Source organism: Chrysochloris asiatica, unplaced genomic scaffold (assembly GCF_000296735.1).
Source record: "Chrysochloris asiatica unplaced genomic scaffold, ChrAsi1.0 scaffold00003, whole genome shotgun sequence".
NCBI classification, from domain to species: Eukaryota; Metazoa; Chordata; class Mammalia; order Afrosoricida; family Chrysochloridae; genus Chrysochloris; species Chrysochloris asiatica.
Window position 1 is genome coordinate 46,837,717 of NW_006408521.1, and position 19,590 is coordinate 46,857,306.

Consider the following 19,590-nt stretch of genomic DNA (forward strand, 5'->3'; position numbering starts at 1 on the left):
GGGGCCCTGGGCGCCGAGGGCAGCAACTTTCTCCCAAGTCCCCGGCGGCCGCCCGTCCCGCTGGCTGGAGGCGGCGGCGGCAGCGGGCACTCGGGCCCCAGAGTCGTCCCCAAGAAGGCTCCCGCAGCCTTGTCCATCCCTACCTCGGACCAGGATCCGGCGGCAGTAATCTGGGTCGGCAGCCGAATTGGCTTTACTTTTGTTGCAATCTTCCGCGGCGCCAGACGCGGAAAAAGCGCCCTGCGGCTCCTTGAGGAAGGCGGCGGAGAGGCTCCCCTCGGCGCCTTTGCTCTCCCGGCTCTCCTTGTGCGTGCTCTTGGAGACCCGGGCAGCCTCGGCGTCCGAGTGGCACCGAACGTCCATTTTGTCTGGTTTCCCGAACATAGGAGAGGCAAGAAAACAAAAAGAAAAGAAAAGAAAAAGACCAAAAGGAAAAGAAAAAGGAGGACAGAAAAGAAAGAAAGAAAAAGAAGCCGAGTAGGGGACAAACCCCCACAATGCAGCCCCCACGCCGGGCCCAGCGAGAGGCAAGCGGCAAGAATGAATGTCCCCGCGGGGCGGCTGCGGCGGCCCGGGAGGGTCAGCGGCGACCGGCGAGTGGCGCGCTCGCCGAAAGGTGGCCGGTCTGGTCCAGGATCCCGGTGGAGCCTCGGCGAGGCCGCCTCGTCAGCGTCCGTGTCCTCTGAGCACGTCCAGTGTCCCCCAGGCTGGAGAGCAGCCTGGCGATCAGGTAGTGAGCAGCGCAACTCCCCAGTGCTGCGGCGCCCGCCCGTCACTGAGCCGGCGTGTTGTAGCTGTCCGACACCCGGGGGGACGCACACTCGCTGTTGCAATTGATTACGGGTAATTTCGCAGCCCCCACGTTTCGGTTACCTCATGAATACACTAAATTGTTTGGATAATATATCAGATCGTAATGGATGCTTTCTGTCCTTGTCCCCAATCAAGTAGGGGTTTAGCCAGTGAATAAACGAAAATGATTGGTCTTGCTTTCAGGAAACACACAATCAAAGACCCACACTTCCAGAAAAACTTTTGACAAGATTCATCCTGAATTGGTAGTACCATTAGCAGGCACTATTAACTTTCCCTTTGCCTTTGACCCTCCTGCTCACATACTGGCTAGAGGGGTATCCTCAACACTCGCCAGATAGAGCTGAATGAGGGGGAGGAGGGAAGGCGAAAAACACAACACAACCACCACCTTACACACCCGGAAGCCGAAGAATGCCGTTAACGGAGAAAAAGTTTTACCCCCAAAAGTGTCTCCCCTACACTCAACGAGTTGAGCCTGCGCCCCCAAAACTCCTCCTTAACACACCTCGCCGCTGACAGCCATCTTAAACTGCTACCTCTCTTCCTTTAATTCCCTTTGGATTTTTTCATTCCTGTACCTTCAGCAGCCTGCCTGAGCAGCCCATTCAAAGGGCAGCTTTGTGCTCAGAGTCCACCGAGGGGGGGGGTGGGGGGGAGAGAGGAAGAGAGAGGGAGAGAGAGAGAGCCGAGAAAATCTCAACTGTGAGATCTGCTTCAAAAAAAAAAAAAAAAAAAAGTTTTCCCCTAGCTATTTCATTGTCTCTGCTACAATATCTTTGAGAAAAGAAAGCAACAGCCAGTAATCCAATAAGAGCATTGATTAGGCTACAATGATTCAATTCAAGCGCTTGGCCTTGTGCAAGGAGCATGCTCCAACCCTTCTCGTCACCTTGCCGGGGCAGAAGCCCTCTCCACGCCGTTCTCCCCATTCATTCCTTTATGGGAAATGCGGAGCAAAAGGAGTGAAAGATGGCAATTATCTAATTGGACTATTAACAAACAGTCCTCTGAGTGCGGCGGGCTGGCGTGGCTCCTGGGCGGGGGAAGGGCCGTGTCCCTGCCCTCATTCACAAAGAGTGCAGGGGCCGGACGAAAGGGGGTTTTTTAAAGGGAGCGGGGAGGAGAGGAGAGGTGGGAGGTTTGGCTGAGAATTTTTCCACACAATTCCAAGAATGGGGGCGGAGGCGGGCGGGGGAGGGGAGGGGGCTAGGGCGGGGGTCGCGGGGAGGGAGGGGGCACGAGTGTGTGTGGCGGCCCTGAGCGCGCCCCGCCCGCCCCTCTGTCCCGCCGCTACCTTCCCCGCCTCCCGGTCACCCCGCCGGACCCCACCGAGCCGCTAGGAAAGGAGGGGCTGCGCCAGCGACGTCCTTTGCCCCCCCCCCACTCCACCTGGCGCCGGGGGACTTCGGGCTTTTACTTTATTTTACTGGGGGGGCGGGGGGGAGGTTCCGAGTTGCTCTCAGGACCAGCGGGTCATCGGTGCTCTCAGCAGCATCCACGGCCCTGGGTGCACCGGTGGACAGCGTCCCGGAGTCCCCGCTTTCCCGGCGGCTGGGGTGGGAGAAGGCTTACGGACCCCGGCTCCCAAAAACGCACTGGGCTCGGACACAACCCGCCACCTCTCAGGTCCCTTCCCGCGACGCGCAGACGCCCCGCTGCGGCACCCGAGGCCTCGTGCTTATGCGCCCACGCGGACCCAGCCGTCTGGAGGCGCCGCCACACGCCAGGGCTCCCAGTGCTGCGTCGTCCGCGCCGGTCCCTGGAACTCCACTCCCTCCGATGGGGTCCCTGTGGGGCATGGGAGGCTTTGTTTCCCCGCAGAGTTTGGCCGAGGCCGCTGTGCGGGATGGGGGTTGCAGAAGAAGGAGGTAGGCTCTGCGTGTCAGCAGGGCATTCGGACAAACGACCTGCCCTGGCCTTCCAAGCTGGTCCCGCGCAGGAAGCTGTGGGATCTCCTTCCCACCCCCTGTCCCGGAGGTCCGCGGGAGGCGGAGAGACCCAGAAGTCTTGGGGTAACTCTGTCTGCTCCGCCCCTCGCACCCCTGGGGCCTGGCCCATCTGGTCATGTGACCACCACCTTGCTGAAGGCTTCTGTGGCCCGCCAAACCCACGATGACACCCGCAGTGCCCGGTCAAAGGCCGAGAGGGTAGTCTTTTTCAAGATAAAAATGGCCCAATCCTTGCCCACTTTTCTCTTAGGTAGAGGCAGGCAACCTGGAAGCCAACTGTCGCCTTTACAAAGGACGTACTCAGTGGGACAGTGGGGGCCCGGGGGTGGGGGTGGGGGTCCGCGGTGCTGCTTCACGGGACACTAACAAGGGACGCCGAAATGTGGCCAAATCCCAAAAGCTGATGTGAAGTTGGGCGTCGGAGATCCCTGGGATGGGATAACATTTTAAAAATTTGTTGTAAGTGGAAATTGTTTATTGAAAAGCCATTCACCGGGTTCATGAACTCGTTTGTTTTTTTTAGTCCCTCGGCCAAAGAAGGAAATACATTACCATTTTACAAATTGTGTGTGTGTGGGGGGGGGGGGGGGGGGCCGTCGGAGACTCAAAAAAGGCGCAACAACTAGCCCAAGCCACACATCGGCGCAATCCGAGCTCAGTCTGACTTCATGCTCTTCTTTTCCATCCTCACTGAACTCTGCCCCTTGTCAGTTCCAAGAAAGCATCTCTGTTCTGAGTTTTACTGGAAGCTTCGGAGAGACATAGTAATGTGCCAGGAATCCTGATGATCAGGCAGACATTTTTATCAATTCTATCTAAACTTTTGGGGGAAATATTCGTATGAATTGTTGTTGTTGCTTTAAGTGCCCAAAGAGTTAGTTCTCTTAGATACTTTAAGTACAACAAAAGGAAACACTGCCCAGACTTGCATCATCCTAACAATGGTTGTTAGGTTTGAGCCCATGGTTACTGCCACTGTGTCAGTCCGTTTCATTGGGGTCTTCCTCTTTTTCCACTGTCCCTCCACTTTTCCAAGCATGATGTCCTTCTCCAGGGACTAGTCCCTCCTGACAGCATGTCTAAAGTCACCATCCTCACTTCTAGGGAACATTCTGGTGGTACTTCTTCCAAGACATGTTATGTTGTTATTGTTAAGTACCATGGAGTAGGTTCTCACTCTTAGCAACCCTGCACAGGGTTTCCGAGGCTGTAAATCTTTACAGGAGCAGAAAGCCTCCTCTCTCTTCCACAGAACAGCTGGTAGTTCCAAACTGCCGACCTTGAGGTCAGCAGCCCGAACCGTAACCACTAAGCTACCAGAGCTCCTTAAGACATGTTAGGAACCCCAAAACATGAGATAGAAATGGGAACATGAAATTCTTGTTTCTGATCATTATTTAGTTATTTCTAGCCCTGGGTTTTTCTTGGGAGTCTCAGTCTCCCGTATCAAACTGAAGTGGAGTGCATAAAATGCAGATTCTTAGGTCTCAGTTGCTCTCAAGTGGACTCTGGTTTAAAGTCTAATCTCATGTGTTTCAGAGTAGAACTGTGCTCCCTAGAATTGTCAATAGCTGAGTTTTAGAAGCAGAACACCTGGCCTTTCTTCCCAGTGCCTCTGGGTGTAGCCTCAGTCTCTCAGTTGTTGCTGTTGTTCTTTAAGTGCTGTTGAGTTGGTTCCAACTCATGGCAACCCTGCGTAGGGTTTCCAATGAGCAGCTGGTGGGTTTGAACTGCTGACCTTATGGTTCAAAGTCTAGTGCTGAGCTGAGCGCTACACCAAGAATCCAATCTTTCTGTTAGCAGTTGAAAACTTTAACAATCTGTACCACCCAGGGACTCTTCTTGGGTCTCAGGCCTCCTGAAAGCAGAGCCCAGAATTTGCATTTCTGGCAGGCTTCCCAGGAGATCTTTCCACAGGTTTAAACTGGAAAACTGCACATCTTAAAGTTGGGGAAAGCCACTCGGGTTTCTGGGGTAGGGACCTTTTTAATTTATCTATTTTATTTTATTGATATATTGGGAAAGAAAACATTTAAGTTCTGTTGTACCTAAGGTTAGAGCTGGCTCAATGGCATCCATCTAACAATAACAACAACATTCAAGCAGATATTTACCAAGAACCTCATTGCCCCCTTACAGTATGCAGGTCTCCCCATTACAAGGACAATTGTGTCCTTGAGAGAAGTCCATTGCAGTCATGACTCTGGGGTGGCAGCAAGAATGGTGACATTCCGACAATTCCTATGTTCTAAGTCCTTGAAAACACTAAATTCAATACAAAACAATCAACCCATAACCCTGTTTTTTTGGGTTTTTTACTTTTTGTTATGCATAATACCTTTTTTTCTTCTTTTCCTGTGACTGGATTAAAATTCTGTGGGCATCCATCCAGGAAAATCATGACAGGGTTCTGAGGGGACACAGTGGAGAACAGAAGCTGTGGGATGGAAATTTCTGAAAAGCAGCTGCTCCCAGAAAAAACCAACACCGTGTGTCCAAAGGCAAAGGAAGGGGCAGCCCCAGTCAGTGATTTATACATCTGAGACAAGCCTAGCCTGCAAAACTCAGGTAAGACACAGGGCTGCCCCAGGTGAAAGGATTTGATTCTCTTGGCAACATTTGCCTCCCTTCTTAGTCCTCTTAAGGGAACGCTAGTGGCATAGTGGTTAAGCTCTTGGCTGCTAGCAGAAAGGTTGGTGGTTTGAATTCACCAGCTGCACCATGGGAAAAGATATGTCAGTCTGCTTCTGATGTACAGCCTTGGAACCACTATGGGGAAGTTTTGCTTTGTCATGTAAGATCCCTGGGAGTCTAAATCAATGGTAGTGGGTTTGGATGGGGGTTTAGACCCCTTCTTGCTCCTACCTCACTGGCTGCAGGTACAGAATAGAGCTGGAGAGTTAAAGCATTTTTAGAGATCATCCATTCTAGAACCTTCATCTGACTTGACAGATGAGGACCATGAGCCTGAGTTACAGATCAAGCAGCTTGGTAGTGAGGGTGTCTGTGCCTCCGTACTGTGCTTTGGGCTCAAAACCTTGTTTTTCCTCACCCAGGCTTTCTGAAACCTGAAAGAGATGAATGTCCTTTCTGGGACTGGATGCAATGATGCCGTATGAATGAATTCTTTGGCTAACAATCTGAACCTCAGGCATTCACTTCAGATACTGCCTCCTCCCATTTGCATCTCATCATTGTAGCAGGAAGCAGGATCAGGGATGGTGCGTCTTTGCTCCTTTGATTTCAGAAAGAAGTAGGAGGGGAGACTTGCTGTCAGAAACGCAGAGATCCTCGTTGGTTATGAGTGGTTTGGGGACAGCATCACTTCATGTTGGAGATGCATTCAAAAGAACTACATTAGAAGAGATGATGTAACCAGAAAGCAAATTTCTGTAACCATGAATCAAGAGTACCTGATAATAGTGGTTAATTAAAAACAAGAATATTTAGCATTTATATAGAGAGAGCTTTACTTCCAGTCAACGTTGCAAGTGGTGACAACTTTGCTTTCATTTAACTGCTATTATCCCCATTTCACAGACGGTAACCTGGCCACTAGAGAAGTCAGTCATTGGAATAAGAAGCACTGGAGAATATATAGAAAGAGCCCTGCTAGCATAGTGGCTACACGTTGGGATGCTAACCACAAGTTCAGCAGTTTGAATCCACCAGTTGCTCTGCAAGAGAAAGATGAGACTTTCTGTTTCTGTAAAGATTTACAGTCTCGGAAGCCCTATACAGGGTCATTATGAGTTGAAACTGACTTGACAGCATGGCTGTAGTAGCAGCAGCTGGATAGCAGATGTACAGTGAAAACGCAGCCGAGCATCCAGATGTTACGTCCCCATTTTAGTTAAATCCTGAAGTATTTTGTCTAGAATCCATTTCTCAATTTTACACTTTGTACCAGGAAAGCAAGTTAGACCCATTCTTTTATATTTTGCACACAGGAACATCATACGATCTTAGAGTTGGATGGGCCCTTAGAGTGATGTAACCCACAAATTCTCTAGGTTCATTTACTCAACAAAACAAAGAAACATGGGTTCTAAAGTCAGGTTGCCTGGTGTATGTATTTATATGCCAGCTCCACTACTTACATGGTGTGTGGCTTTAGGCCACCTCTGTGTGTGCTTTATTCCCTGCACGAATAAGGCTAGCCCTAGTACAGTGTTTAGTGTGCAAACCTTTAACATACTCAGTAGCTAACCAAGTGGTTTGAGTTCTCCAAAACACCTAGGGAAAAAGACAATGATCTACTTGAAAAAAAATCAGCCATTGAGAACCAATGGAGCACATTCCTACTGTGACACACATGGGTCACTATGAGTCAAAACCAACTAGACAGCAGCTGGTGGTGGAAGTGTGTCTATAGGGTTGTTATGCAAAATAAGTACTTTGAACAGTGCTTGGCACATAGTGAACAGTTTTAATGTGTGTTACTACATCTTTCTTTGGGCATTTCTATGGCACTAGCATTGTGCTAGAACCAGAGATGCCAAGGTGGGTTGAAAGCCAGACAGGGAAAGTGACTGGGCCAGACAGTGGTTGCAAAGCTTCATATTGATTTCATACTGTCTAACAGTAATAAGCAGCATTTATTAAGAATTTACTGGCTATTGAGGCAGTAGCATGGAGAGACAGAGCAGTGGACTTCTTGGCCCAAGGAATGAGTAAAGTGGAATGCCTTTGGGCAGGAGGCTAGCCTGCAGAATTGGGTGCCCTTTGGGGCATTTATTGGCAGAGCTAAAGGAGCTTCTAACACTTGTCTGAGCAGGGCAAAGGCCAAGGGGCCACATGGTGAGAGCGACCAGAAAAAAGGTAAAGGTGTGCCTGTGATATGGCTGAGAAGAGATGCTCCTGACCAGAGAATGCTGTATCCTGTACTGTTTCCGGTCCTCTTAACTTCCCTAATAAACTCTGTAGTTGTGGGGAAAAAAGGATTCCCTGAATGCCATCTTCGGTAGGATCCTCACTGAACTGTGAACCACAAGATCGGTAGTTCAAATCCACCAGCTGCTCCTTAGAAACCCTATACAGGGTCACTATGAATCAGAATCAACTTGATGGCACCTTAAAAACATAATCACATCTGATCCTCATAACAACCCTTTGAGAAAAGAACGATTATATATACCCATTGTATTGGATTTAAAAGACTGTAACTTCTTAAATAACTTAATAACTTCTTAAAACCAAACAAAAATTTAACTTAACTAGTAAAAAAATGTCTGCCTTGAATATTATGCTCTTTTTAAAACTATCCATATGGAATCAAACTGACAACAGCAACTTGAAGGATTAGGCAGGAACCTTAGGGGCAGTGAGTCTATGTTACTGGAGGAGGAACAACTCAGAAGAGCAAACTGAGAATACTTGTAGCACTCAAAGCCTGTAGTCCAAGTGACTGAAATGTACATGTCGAAATTGTTGAATTAGTGAATGTTTCCCTGTGCATATTCTCAACAACAACAAATGAATAAAGTTAAGTAATAATTGTTTAAAGGCCGTAATGTCTTGCTACTCCCTACATCAAGAGGTAAGCACTGGTGTGGTCCTGTGGAATAAGTATTAGACTGGTTACTGCAAGGTCTGCAGTTCAGATCCACCAGTTGCTCTTGGAAAGCCCCTTCCAAGACTAACTCAACAGCACATAACAGTAAGAATAACGCATAGGGGTAGTGTTTCTTCTTATTCATTTTATTTTATTTTATTTTTAAGTTTTAATTGTGAATTGGGTGATAGTTTACCCGGGAGAACATCAGCTGTACATTCGTCCTATCGTACGTATTTCATTTCAATGCAATGATTACAATCCTCTCTATGCATGTAGCGTTTCTTTATCTTGAGTTTGCCTGGTTTTGCGACATGCTTTGATCAGTGTGATCAGGTGGAAATGACACAATACCGCTTCTAGACCTGGACTTTCAGAATTCTGGTGACTTCCACTCTTGCTTTCTTGGAACCTGGTTGCCATACTTTGAGGAAGCCAGGAATACAGAAGTCATGTGAAGAACTGAGGTACTCTAGTTGACAGCTACAATCAGGATGCTCTTTAGAAGCAAGGATGTGAAACTTCAACTCAATGACTGTGGACATCTTGTTAGGAAAGACCAATTGCTAGGGAAAGGGCATGATGCTTGGTAGAATGTCAGTGAAAAGGAGGGAAACTCTTCATGAGATGGGTTGACACCACAGTCACAGCAGTGGACTCAAGCAAACAGACTATCATGAAGATGGCCGAGGACTAGGCAGTTCATTCTCTTATACATAAGGTCACGGGGCCCTGGTAGTGTAGTGGATTATGAGCGGGGCTGCTAACCACAAGGTCAGCAGTTCAAATCTACCAGTCGTTCTACAGGAGAAAGATGAGGCTTTTTGCTCCTGTAAAGATTTATAGCCTCAGAAACCCTATACAGGGTCGCTGAGTTGGAACCAACTCGGTGGCACACCAACACTAGAACCATACATAAGATCAGAGCTGATTCAATAGCAACTAGCAGTAGCTGACAGTACCAACTGCCGGTCATGTGCATAAGGCCATCTTGGTGTTCTAGTCCCTGCTGAATGTCCAGATAAACAGTCGTATGAAGAATTCCAACACTGCCATATGAACCAGGGATGACCCATCTAAGCAGAGGTGTCTCCAAAGAGCATAATCTTGAGAAAACATGTGTCTATCATTGCTTTAAGCTACTAAGGTTTGTGTTGTTTTCTTATCCAGTTTATGAGAAACTGAGGTTCTGAGAGACTAAGTAACTGGTCCAGCTACAAAGTGGTAAAGCCTGGAGTGGAAGAGGGCTGCTCAACATCAAAATCTATGATCTCATTAATGAGCTAGTAGTGCTTCCTATGTATGGAAGGCCTGGTGTGGCGCTGTGGGTTAATGGGCTGGACTGCAAAGTTGGATTGATCCGCAAAGTACTTCAAACTCACCAGAACTCCTCAGAAACCTTATAAGGGTCACTATGGTTCAGAACTGACTCAATTGTACTTAACAACAAGTGCTTCCTATGTAACCATGAAGTTCTAAAAAAATAACAACTAAATTTACTCTTTGTTTTCTCCCTATTTCAGGTGTTACCCAGTGTAAACCAGACTAGCAAATGGCATAACATGTCACTCTTAAGATGGTTGTTGTTGTTGTTGTTAAGTACTATCAATTCAATTCCGACTCATAGTGACCCTGTATGGGGTTTCCAAGGAGCTGCTGGTGGGTTTAAACTACCAACCTTGTGGTTAGCAGTCCAGTGCTGATCCTATAGTGACACACTAGGACTCCCTTAAAATGTCAGCAGGAGAAAAAATGTCAGAGCTAGAAGTACAGCCAAGGTCAGCATCACTTCTTGAGAAATGAATTGGGGCACCTCACTGGGAGGTGGGTACAGAGCTCTAAGTTTCTCTCTCTTTTTATAAAACAAAGATGCAAATGAATATTTTCTGTTCTCAATTTTAGGAAATTAGAGATATGTTAACACTGAGGGGTGGTGAATGGAAAATGACTACAGGTGGTTCTTTGACCCTTTGAAAATTTCCAGGTGAAACATTCTAGAAGAAGAAAAGAAAGGTTGATTTTATACAGCATTTTCTGGGTCACAAAGAACTCAAGAGATTTTCTAGGAAATCTGGTTTAGAAATTTGTATCTTTCTAGCAGGAGTACATTTGTGTTTCAAAGTGTCTTTAACCCCATCATTTTCTAAAATTCCTTACTGCCGGAAAAGCAGCTGGAGCTATTTATTCAACAAGAACCTCCTTCGTTCAAGCCTCTACAAACACCCTGCATCAAAGCCGGGAAGTGGTTTTATTTCTGTGTGTAGGAATGTGTGCGTGCCCAGAACTCATTTACTCAATAAAGCCCACCCCTCCCTGACACACACAAGAGAACCACACCTGAGAAAGGAAGCAGGCAAGGCCCCTGAGCAGCTCAATCGATGTCTCAGAGTCTGTAAATTACAATTTGAGTTCCTCACTCAGAGGAGATCTTCTCATTCAAATCTCATTTACTCTTATTCTAGACCCAATTCTAACAAGTAGAATTTTCTCATTTCCCAGCCTGCAGAAAATGAGGAGGGAGAACACTGTTTGAGGCAAGAGCAACTATGGCAGTGAAGAGGGATCGAAAACAAACCCACAAACACGATACATATCGTTGTCTGGGATCCCTTTGCCTGGACACAGTAACTCTACAACCTCAAGTGCTCTGGAGGACATGAATACAGTAGTGTGCAATGTGATGATGGATATTCAGGGAGATGACCCTCAAAAGATTCTATTTCACTTTGTCTAAGAAGACAGGGAAGCATACAAAACACTTGAGAAACATTTAAAAATAGTTTTTATTGTGTTTTATGTGAAAGTTTACAGCACAAATTAAATTCCCATTGAACAATTTCTATGCAGATTGTTCGGTGATGTTGATTACAAGTCTCACAATGTGTGCATTCTCATTTCTTTTCTCTTTGTTCTGTTTCACTGATCTGGCTTCTCTGATCCTTCTTGCCTTTTCATTTTTGCCTTTGGACAAATGTTGGCCATTGGTCTCATACAGTTGATTGTCTAAGGGACACATTACTCTTTGATGAAATATTGATTTAGTAAGTCAATCTATTATTTGACTGAAAGGTGACATCCATATGTGGCTTCAGTGACAAGTTCAAAGGGTGTCTATCTTAGGGTAGTAGTTTTGGGGGTTCTTCTAGTCTCTACTGGTCCAGTAGGTCTGGCCTTTTTTAGGAATTTAAGTTTTGTTCTGCATTTTTCTCCCAGACCTCTATTGTGTCCTGGTCAGAACAACCCAAGTTGGTAGCCTAGGACCATCTAGTTCTTTGGGTCTCAGGTTAGGAGAGGTTATGGTTCATGTGGGCTATTAGCCCTGCAGACTAGTTTTTTCTTTGTTGTGGACAAGTCTTCATTATCTTGTTCCAGATAAGTAGAGACTAACAGTTGCATCTTAGATGGTTACTTTTAAGATTTTAAGATCCCAGATGCTACTCACCAAACTAGGGTGTAGAACATTAACTTTATGAACTATGTTATGCCAATTAACTAAATTATTCCATGAGGCTAGAATCCAAAACATTTCAACCCAGTGGGCCAATCCTATGGGTTGTCTGGATATGTCTAGAAAGTTTCTATAACTGTGTTCCCTATGTGTTTTACTGTATGTTGTTGTTTAAGTGCCATCGACTTGGTTCCAACTCAGAGCAACCCTGTATAAGGTGTCCGAGGATTGGCTGATGGGTTTGAACACTGACCTTGAGGTTCAAACTGACCTCATGATCCAGGGCTTTTCCTACAACACCATACCTTTATTATGTATTCTGCTTTATTATGTAGAAAGATATATAGATATAGATGTTGTTGTTGTTGTTAGGTGCCATTGAGTCAGTACGAACTCATACTGACCTTATGCACAGCAGAACGAAATACTGCCTGATCCTGGGCCAGCTTCACTACTGTTGCCACACTTGAGTCCATCGATGCTGCCACTGGCCAATCCATCTTGTTGGGGGTCTTCCTCTTTTTCTCTGACCCTCCATCTTACCAAACATGATATCCTTCTCCAGTAACTGGTCCCTTCTGACAATATGTCCAAAGTATGAGAGACGAAGTTTGGCCATCTAGGCCTCTAAGGAGCACTCTGGCTGCACTTCTTCCAACACAGATCTGTTGGTTCTTTTGGCAGCCCATGGCACTTTCAATATTCTCCTCCAACACCATAACTCAAAACATCAATTCTTCTATGGTCTTCCTTATTTGTTGTCCAGCTTTCGCATGCATATGAGGTTATTGAAAATACCATGGCTTGGGTCAGGCACACCTTAGTCCTCAAGCTAATATCTTTGCTCTTCAACACTTTAAAAAGGTCTTGTGCAGCAGATTTGCCTAATGCAATACGTCGTTTGATTTCTTGACTGCTGCTTCCATGAGTGTTGATAGTTGATCCAAGAAGAATGAAGTCCTTGACAACTTCAATCTTTTCTCCATTGATAAGAATGTTGTTTATTGGTCCAGTGGTAAGGATTTTTGTTTTCTTTACATTGAGATGTAATCCATACCAAAGGCTGTGCTCTTTGATCTTCATCAGTAAATATTTTAAGTTCTCTTCACTTTCAGCAAACAAGGTTGTATCATATGCATATCGCAGATTGGTAATGAGTCTTCCTCCAATCCTGATGCCATGTTTTTCTTCATATAACCCAGCTTCTCAGATGATTTGCTCAGCATACAGGTTGAATAAGTATGGTGAAAGAATACAACCTTGTCGCACACCTTTTTTAATTTTAAACTATTCAGTGTTCCCATGTTCTGTTCGAACAACGGCTGCTTGGTCCAGGTACAGATTCCACATGAGCACAAATAAGTGTTCCGGAATACTCATACTTCGCAATATTGTCCAGACTAGGAAGAAAGAGTGACAAACTACTTCCGAATAATAAAACCTTATGAATAGCAGAGAAACACTGTCAGATATAGTGCCAGAAAATGAGTCCCTCAGGTTGGAAGGCACTCAAAATATGACTGGGGAAGAGCTGCCTCCTCAAAGTAGAGTTGACCATGATGACAAGAATAGAGTAAAGCCCATGGTTGAAAAGCCCACGGGACCTTCATTTGCTGATGGGGCACAACTCAAAATGAAGAGAAACAGCTGTAAACATCCACTGAAAATCGGAAATGGAATGTACGAAGTATGAATCTGGGAAAATTGGAAGTTGTCAAAAATTAAATGGAACTCATAAACATCGATATTTTAGGCATTAGTGAGCTGAAATGGGCTGGTATAGGACATTTTGAATCTGACAACCGCATGATTTACTATGCAGGGAATGACAAATTGAAGAGGAATAGTGTTGCATTCATTGTCAAAAAGAACATATCCAGATCAGTCATGAAGTACAATGCTGTCTGTCTTAGGATAGATATAGATATATATACAGCACACACATATGCCTATAGATACTCCTGGTGGGTTTGAACTCACCAGTTACTCCTTGGAAACCCTATCTATACAGCAGGGGTAGGGAGTATTGGCATGCAGGTTATATAAGGCCCGAGAAATCATTTGTTCTGGCTCTGCCAAAGCAACTGCAGTTTCAGCCATCACATTGTTGTTGTTGTTGTTGTTGTTGTTGTTATTGAATGCTGTTGAGTTAGTTCCAACTCAGAAAAACCCTGTATAGGGTTTCCTAGAAGCAGCTGGTGAGTTTGAACCACTGACTTCATGGTTCAAACAGACCTTGTGGTCCAATGTTTTATCCCAGGCTAATTTTTAAGTTGATAACTTTGTATGTCTCTCAAATAATGTTATAAATATCCAAATGTCCCTTGGCAGAAAAAAGCTTCCTCACCCCTGCTATACAGGGTCTCTGTGATTCAGAACCAACTCAGTGGTACTTAACAACAATAGCAACATAGACAGTTTTATACATTCATATGTCTTCCTATAAGATGAGGCTTTCTGTTCCCACAAAGATTTATAGTCTCAGAAACCCTACACAATGTTGCTATGAGTTGGAACTGACTTGACAACAGCAACAACATACATGAAACATTTTAACATAAAGCAAACCCAGAAAAAGTATGTGTTGTTGCTGTTATTAAGTGTCATTGAGACAGTTCTAACCCACAGCGACCCTGTATAGGGTTTCTGAGGAGCGACTGGTAAACTTGAACCACCGACCTTGCAGTTCACCGACTTTGCAGTCCAGTGCATTAACTCACAGCACTACAGTCCTTTACAATCAGGAAGATGTCACTGCCATTTTGAAAAGTACCTATTTGGAAGTGGGGCAAGCAACTTCAACTTTCCTTTATTCCCTCTTTAAAGTGGGTCAAGGTGGAGGGTGTGATGCCGGGACACACAATTGAGCATAAGCATCTTTCTAGCCAGGCGTTTAGTCTTAGATCCCTTGCTACACAGACAGAGGGATAATGGAAAGCAGCAGGCAAAGATATGAAAATGTTTTAACCCTAACCAAACACTTTAAGGTTATTGGGCTTGGAATTTAGTACTACAGTTTCAGGGGACAGCAAGTCTACTGGCATAACATAGTCCCCCAAAACAAGGTTCTACATCCTTCCATGATGAGTAACCATGGAGTCTTAGCAGCTAAGCAAGTAGCCATCTAAGTTGCAACAATTAGTCTCTTCCTGTCTGGAAGAAAGAAGAGGGAAGAAAATCAAAGACTCGAGGAAACAGATAGTCCAAAAGACTAAGAGGCCAAACAAGCCACTACCTGAGACCAGAAGAAGTAGATTGTGCCTGGCTGCCACTACCCCTCTGATGAGGGACCACAGAAAGTCCTGGACAGAATGGGAGAAAAATGCAGAACAAATTTCATAAAACAGATCACATTTGATAGAGACTGGAGAACGCCAGGAATTGTGACCCTTAGCCACCCTTCAAACCCGAAACTGAACCACCCCAGGAAATCTTTGCTGGCAAACCATGGACAGGCCTATAAAGTGAACAACGACTTTGGTGAGGAGCGTACTCCTCAGGACAGGTAACCATAGGAGATGAAGCTCAGAGGGCAGGAGGGGCCAGGAAAGCAGGACAAACGGATGTGGGGAGCCAGGGAGAAAACGGCAAGAGTGCTAACACAGTCAGGGTGTTGCAACTAATGTTGTGAAACAAATGTATGTAAATTGTTGAATGGACAATGGATCTGCTCTGTAAACATTCATCCAAGCCACGATAATAGTAATAATAAGAAGAAACACATAGGGGTAAAGGAAGTTTTGCAAGACTCTCAGTTACAACCGAAGCAGACAACTGTGGTTTGGAGCCCAGTGTGGCCCCGAAAGGCTGTGGAAACCCTCCATAGAATGAAGTGATGACTGAAATTAACATTCACCCAGTGAGTCAGGAGGGATGACAGTTAAGAATCAGAGGCGTTATAATAAAGTGTGTTGAGTAACCCGTGATATTACTACTTAGTACTTTCCCTCTTCAAAAGTGCTTTACAAACATAATTAAATCAGCATGACTTCTGGAAGGGAAAATTGAGCCTCTTTAATCTGTTTGAATTATCTGAAAAAGCTAATAAAGTGAACGTGTAACGTTTGTGGAGTCTGCCGAAACAAAAACCGTTTTTGTGAGGGATTAAGTATAGAAGTATGACGGTAGCACTGAGATCCTCAGAGTTGCCCATGGAGATATGGTCCTAACATCATCCCCGAGGAAGATCCACTTGCAGACACCATGGAGGCTGTCTTTCTGCAGTAGCCTGGACCGTTGGGGACCGAGACCACTCTCACTAAGGTTCTTCCTGGCTTGCCTGAGAGCTACGTAGAGTTGAAATGCTTGAACCAAATCCAGTCTGTGGCTTTGTGTTATGTTCAGACTACATTAAAAAAAAATTTTTATTTGAGTTCATCTCTAATTTTTTTTTTTTAAACAATCAGAGAATTTTACCTAAAAACTTAGGTTCCCAGTTTTCTCTTGAAAAAAATTCAGATGACTTGGTTGTACTAGGCTCCTCTGTTTACAACTACAACAACCTGGAGGTGAGAAGTGACTGCCCTTCAAGAAGGGTCCATGTGCCACAGATCTCCACCAGGCTGGCCACTTATCTTCCTGCTTGGCCCTGGAGACAGCTGAGATGAGGTATTAAGCAGGGACCCTAGACTGCACAAGAAGCTACCATCTCTCCAAGTAGCTAACAGAATAGCCGAGTCTCTGGGTTCCCACCGCTTGTTGTTTCTAAGAAAACAAACAAACAAACCCCCAAATTTTGGGGTTGTGCCATCAGTGGAGTGCTTAGAATCACAATTCACACCAGAGAATCCCTACGTGGGGGAAAAACCCAGAGGCAGACTGAGCCCCATTCCCTTCTTCCTCCTCAATTCAGAGATGCAGCCACCAGGAAGCCAGGAAATGTAATAAAACAAATGACAGACAAGTGATCAAAGCCATGAGAACAATCGCATCTACCCAATGAGTTATGGGTTAGCAAGAGCTTTCCCATTGGTTTTCCCCACTCTCCTGTCCTGTTTTATAGATGAGGAAACTGAGGCTTGAGGAACCTAGAATGAGAAGCAGCAGTCAGAAGACCAATGAGCATTTCCTACTCCAAGGCTGACATGACTTTTCCTATACCCAGAGAGCTGCGGCAGAGAATGTTGACTGCTGTTTGCCCCTCAAAGACAGAGAACAGGGTGGTGAGTCCAGGGATGTAAAAGCATATTCATCTGCTCTGGGAGAATGGTCAATAGGAAAGATGAAGGTAATGAACAATCAGAAAGTTCAGATCCCAAATCAGCTTCAGTCCTGTGGAAGAAAAGGAAGATTAAAACAACCAAACAAAATAATCAATTCCAGCTGTCCACACAGATCAATTCACCTGACAGTGGCCCAATCGTTGAGTTAAAATTCCCTTCTGAGCAAATCTTTGCATGCCTAAAAGACCGTGAGGACATAAAAGTAGATTGGGACTGCAGAGTACGGTGGCTGAGAAGTGAAGAGACATATTGTGCCAGGGCACCCTCGCTCCTGTCTGTCTGGTGAAGAACAAGAGGCAGAGAACAAGTTGGTACCAAGGAGGGAGAGAAGGTGTTAAATGGGCAGGCAAGTAGGGGCTGGTGACCAACTTGAGAAGACTGCTAAAGGAAATGGACTCGTGGCTGATGTGAAATACGCAGACAACGCCTCCTAGCTTCTCCTTGGGTTTAAGATGCTGGTGTATTTGTGTACATAAAACTAAGAATTGCTCCTCTACGACCCTCTGCTGATGCCAGACTCCCTGTTGATTGCCCCTGAACACATAGTCCCACCTCCATCACCTCTCCTCTACTGCTCCTTTGCATCTGCCACCTCCATCCCTAGGTTATATTTTCTTCTCAGGTGTCCTACTCTGGAAACTTTTCCATTTTGCCATATTGTTGTCATTGACTAACTTTGACCAAATCTGCTAAACGAATACTAATATGAATAGCTAATGCTAATAATAATGTCCTTAAGGGCCATACAATATATTAAAAACCAGTTGCCGTCAACTCAATTCCAGCTCAGGGAGGCCCAGGTCAGAGTAGAACAGGGCTTTTAGTAGCTGATTTTTCATAAGTAGACTCCACTCATGGCATCCCAGTGTGTGTCAGAGTAGAACTGTGCTCCACAGGGTTTTAAATGATGGATCCAAACCAAGTGTTTCTGCTCCCACTCTACCAGGCAGAGACTAATACTAACTCAATTTTACAGGTGGGAAAAGTGAGGCATACAGAAGTTAAATGACTTCTCTAAAGCCAACCAGCTAGTTAGTGATGCCATTTCCCCCCATTTATTTATTTTCTCAGTATGCCCCAATTGTCAGACGCTCTGCTAAAGACACAATTGTGACTTCGGTAGATAGGGCCTTGCTCTCAGAGAGCTTACAGACTAGTGGGAGAGGGTGTCTACAGACAGGACACATGTAAACGTTGTCTATCTACTAGATAATTTCAGACGCTGCTAAGTACTGTGAGGAAAAATGAATAGAGTGTATGACTTGAGCTATTTTGGTCAGGCATGCAGAGAACCAGAGGGAAGAACTCCCTAGGTAGAGGGCAGACCAGTGCAAAGGCCCTGAGGCAGGAACATATAGTGTATTCCACACACTGTATGGAGTCTGATCCTATAGGACAGGGTAGAACTGTTTCATTGGGTTTCTGAGACTGTAAATCTTTATGGGATCAGACAGCCTTTTCTCTCACAGAGTGGCTGGTGGTGGATTTGAACAGCTGACTTAACCCACCTGTCCATCACAGCTGGTTGTTGTTAAGTGCTGTCGAATCGGTTCCAACGCCTAGCGACCCTGTATAGGATTTCCAAGGAGTTGCTGGTGAGTTTGAACCACTAACCTTGTGGTTCACATGACTTTGCAGTCCAGCGCATTAGCCCACAGCGCCACACCAGGACTCCATGGGATGTGTTAGAGGAGCAGAAGGAAGACTGGCATGGTTGAATCGGGAAGTGAGGTGAAGAAAAGGAGTCTAGAGAGGAAGGTGGGACCAGAGAGGACTTTGTAGGTTATGGAAGGGAGCTGTGAATTGATCCTAAGAGCAACAGGGAACCACTTGAGGGTTGCAATCTGACTTATGCTTTTTTAAAAAATGTTTTTTTTATTGTGGTGAAATATATATAACATAAAATTTGCCATTTTAACCATTTTAAGGTGTACAATTGAGTGGCATTAATTACATCCCATAATGGTGTGCAATGATCACCACTATTTCCAAACTCACCCCAGAAACTCAGTGCCCCTTACTTGACCATTCCCCGTCCCATCCTCCATCCAGCTCCTGGTAGTCTCTGCTCTACTTCCTGCGTCTATGGAGTTGCCTACTCTAGATCGCTCATCAAGGTGGAATCATAACAATAATCATCCTCTCTGTCTGGCTTCTTTCACTTCCTATGAAGTTTCCAAGCTTCACCCACATTGTCACACGTATCATATGCTCTACTTTTAAAGGACTTCTTTAGTGGGTTGAAGGATGACTCAGAACCAGGACCCCAAAACTAGCCTCTCTCTTTTTAAAATTTTAATGTGAAAAATATCTACTCTTTAAATTTTTCCATTTTAGCCATTTCTAGGAGCTCCACCACCACCACCACTATCAATTTCCAAAAGTTTAGCGTCATTCAAACACAACTCAACACCCCATCAGTAGTTACCTCCTTTAAGAGGCTTGTTATGTCTTGACTCAACATAGGCACAGTTACTGCGCATCTACCTGCCAGGCGGTGCTCTGGGCCTGCTCTCAGGAGACACTGAGTGTAGGGGGAGACATAGGAGATATGAGGATACCAGCCCAGGGCCCTCCAATCCTCCATGAACACATCCAGTG

At 45.4% G+C, this 19,590-nt stretch overlaps 1 protein-coding gene across 1 annotated transcript in view; it reads right to left on the reverse strand.

Annotated features, from left to right (window-relative positions):
- Positions 1–624, reverse strand: part of VAX1 (ventral anterior homeobox 1) — a 4,028-nt gene extending 3,404 nt beyond the window's left edge. The window contains exon 1 of the mRNA XM_006831493.1: positions 144–624. Coding sequence (XP_006831556.1) covers positions 144–384 — 241 coding nt within the window. The 5' untranslated portion in view covers positions 385–624. The remainder of the gene's footprint in view (positions 1–143) is intronic.
- Positions 625–19,590: the final 18,966 nt, after the last annotated feature.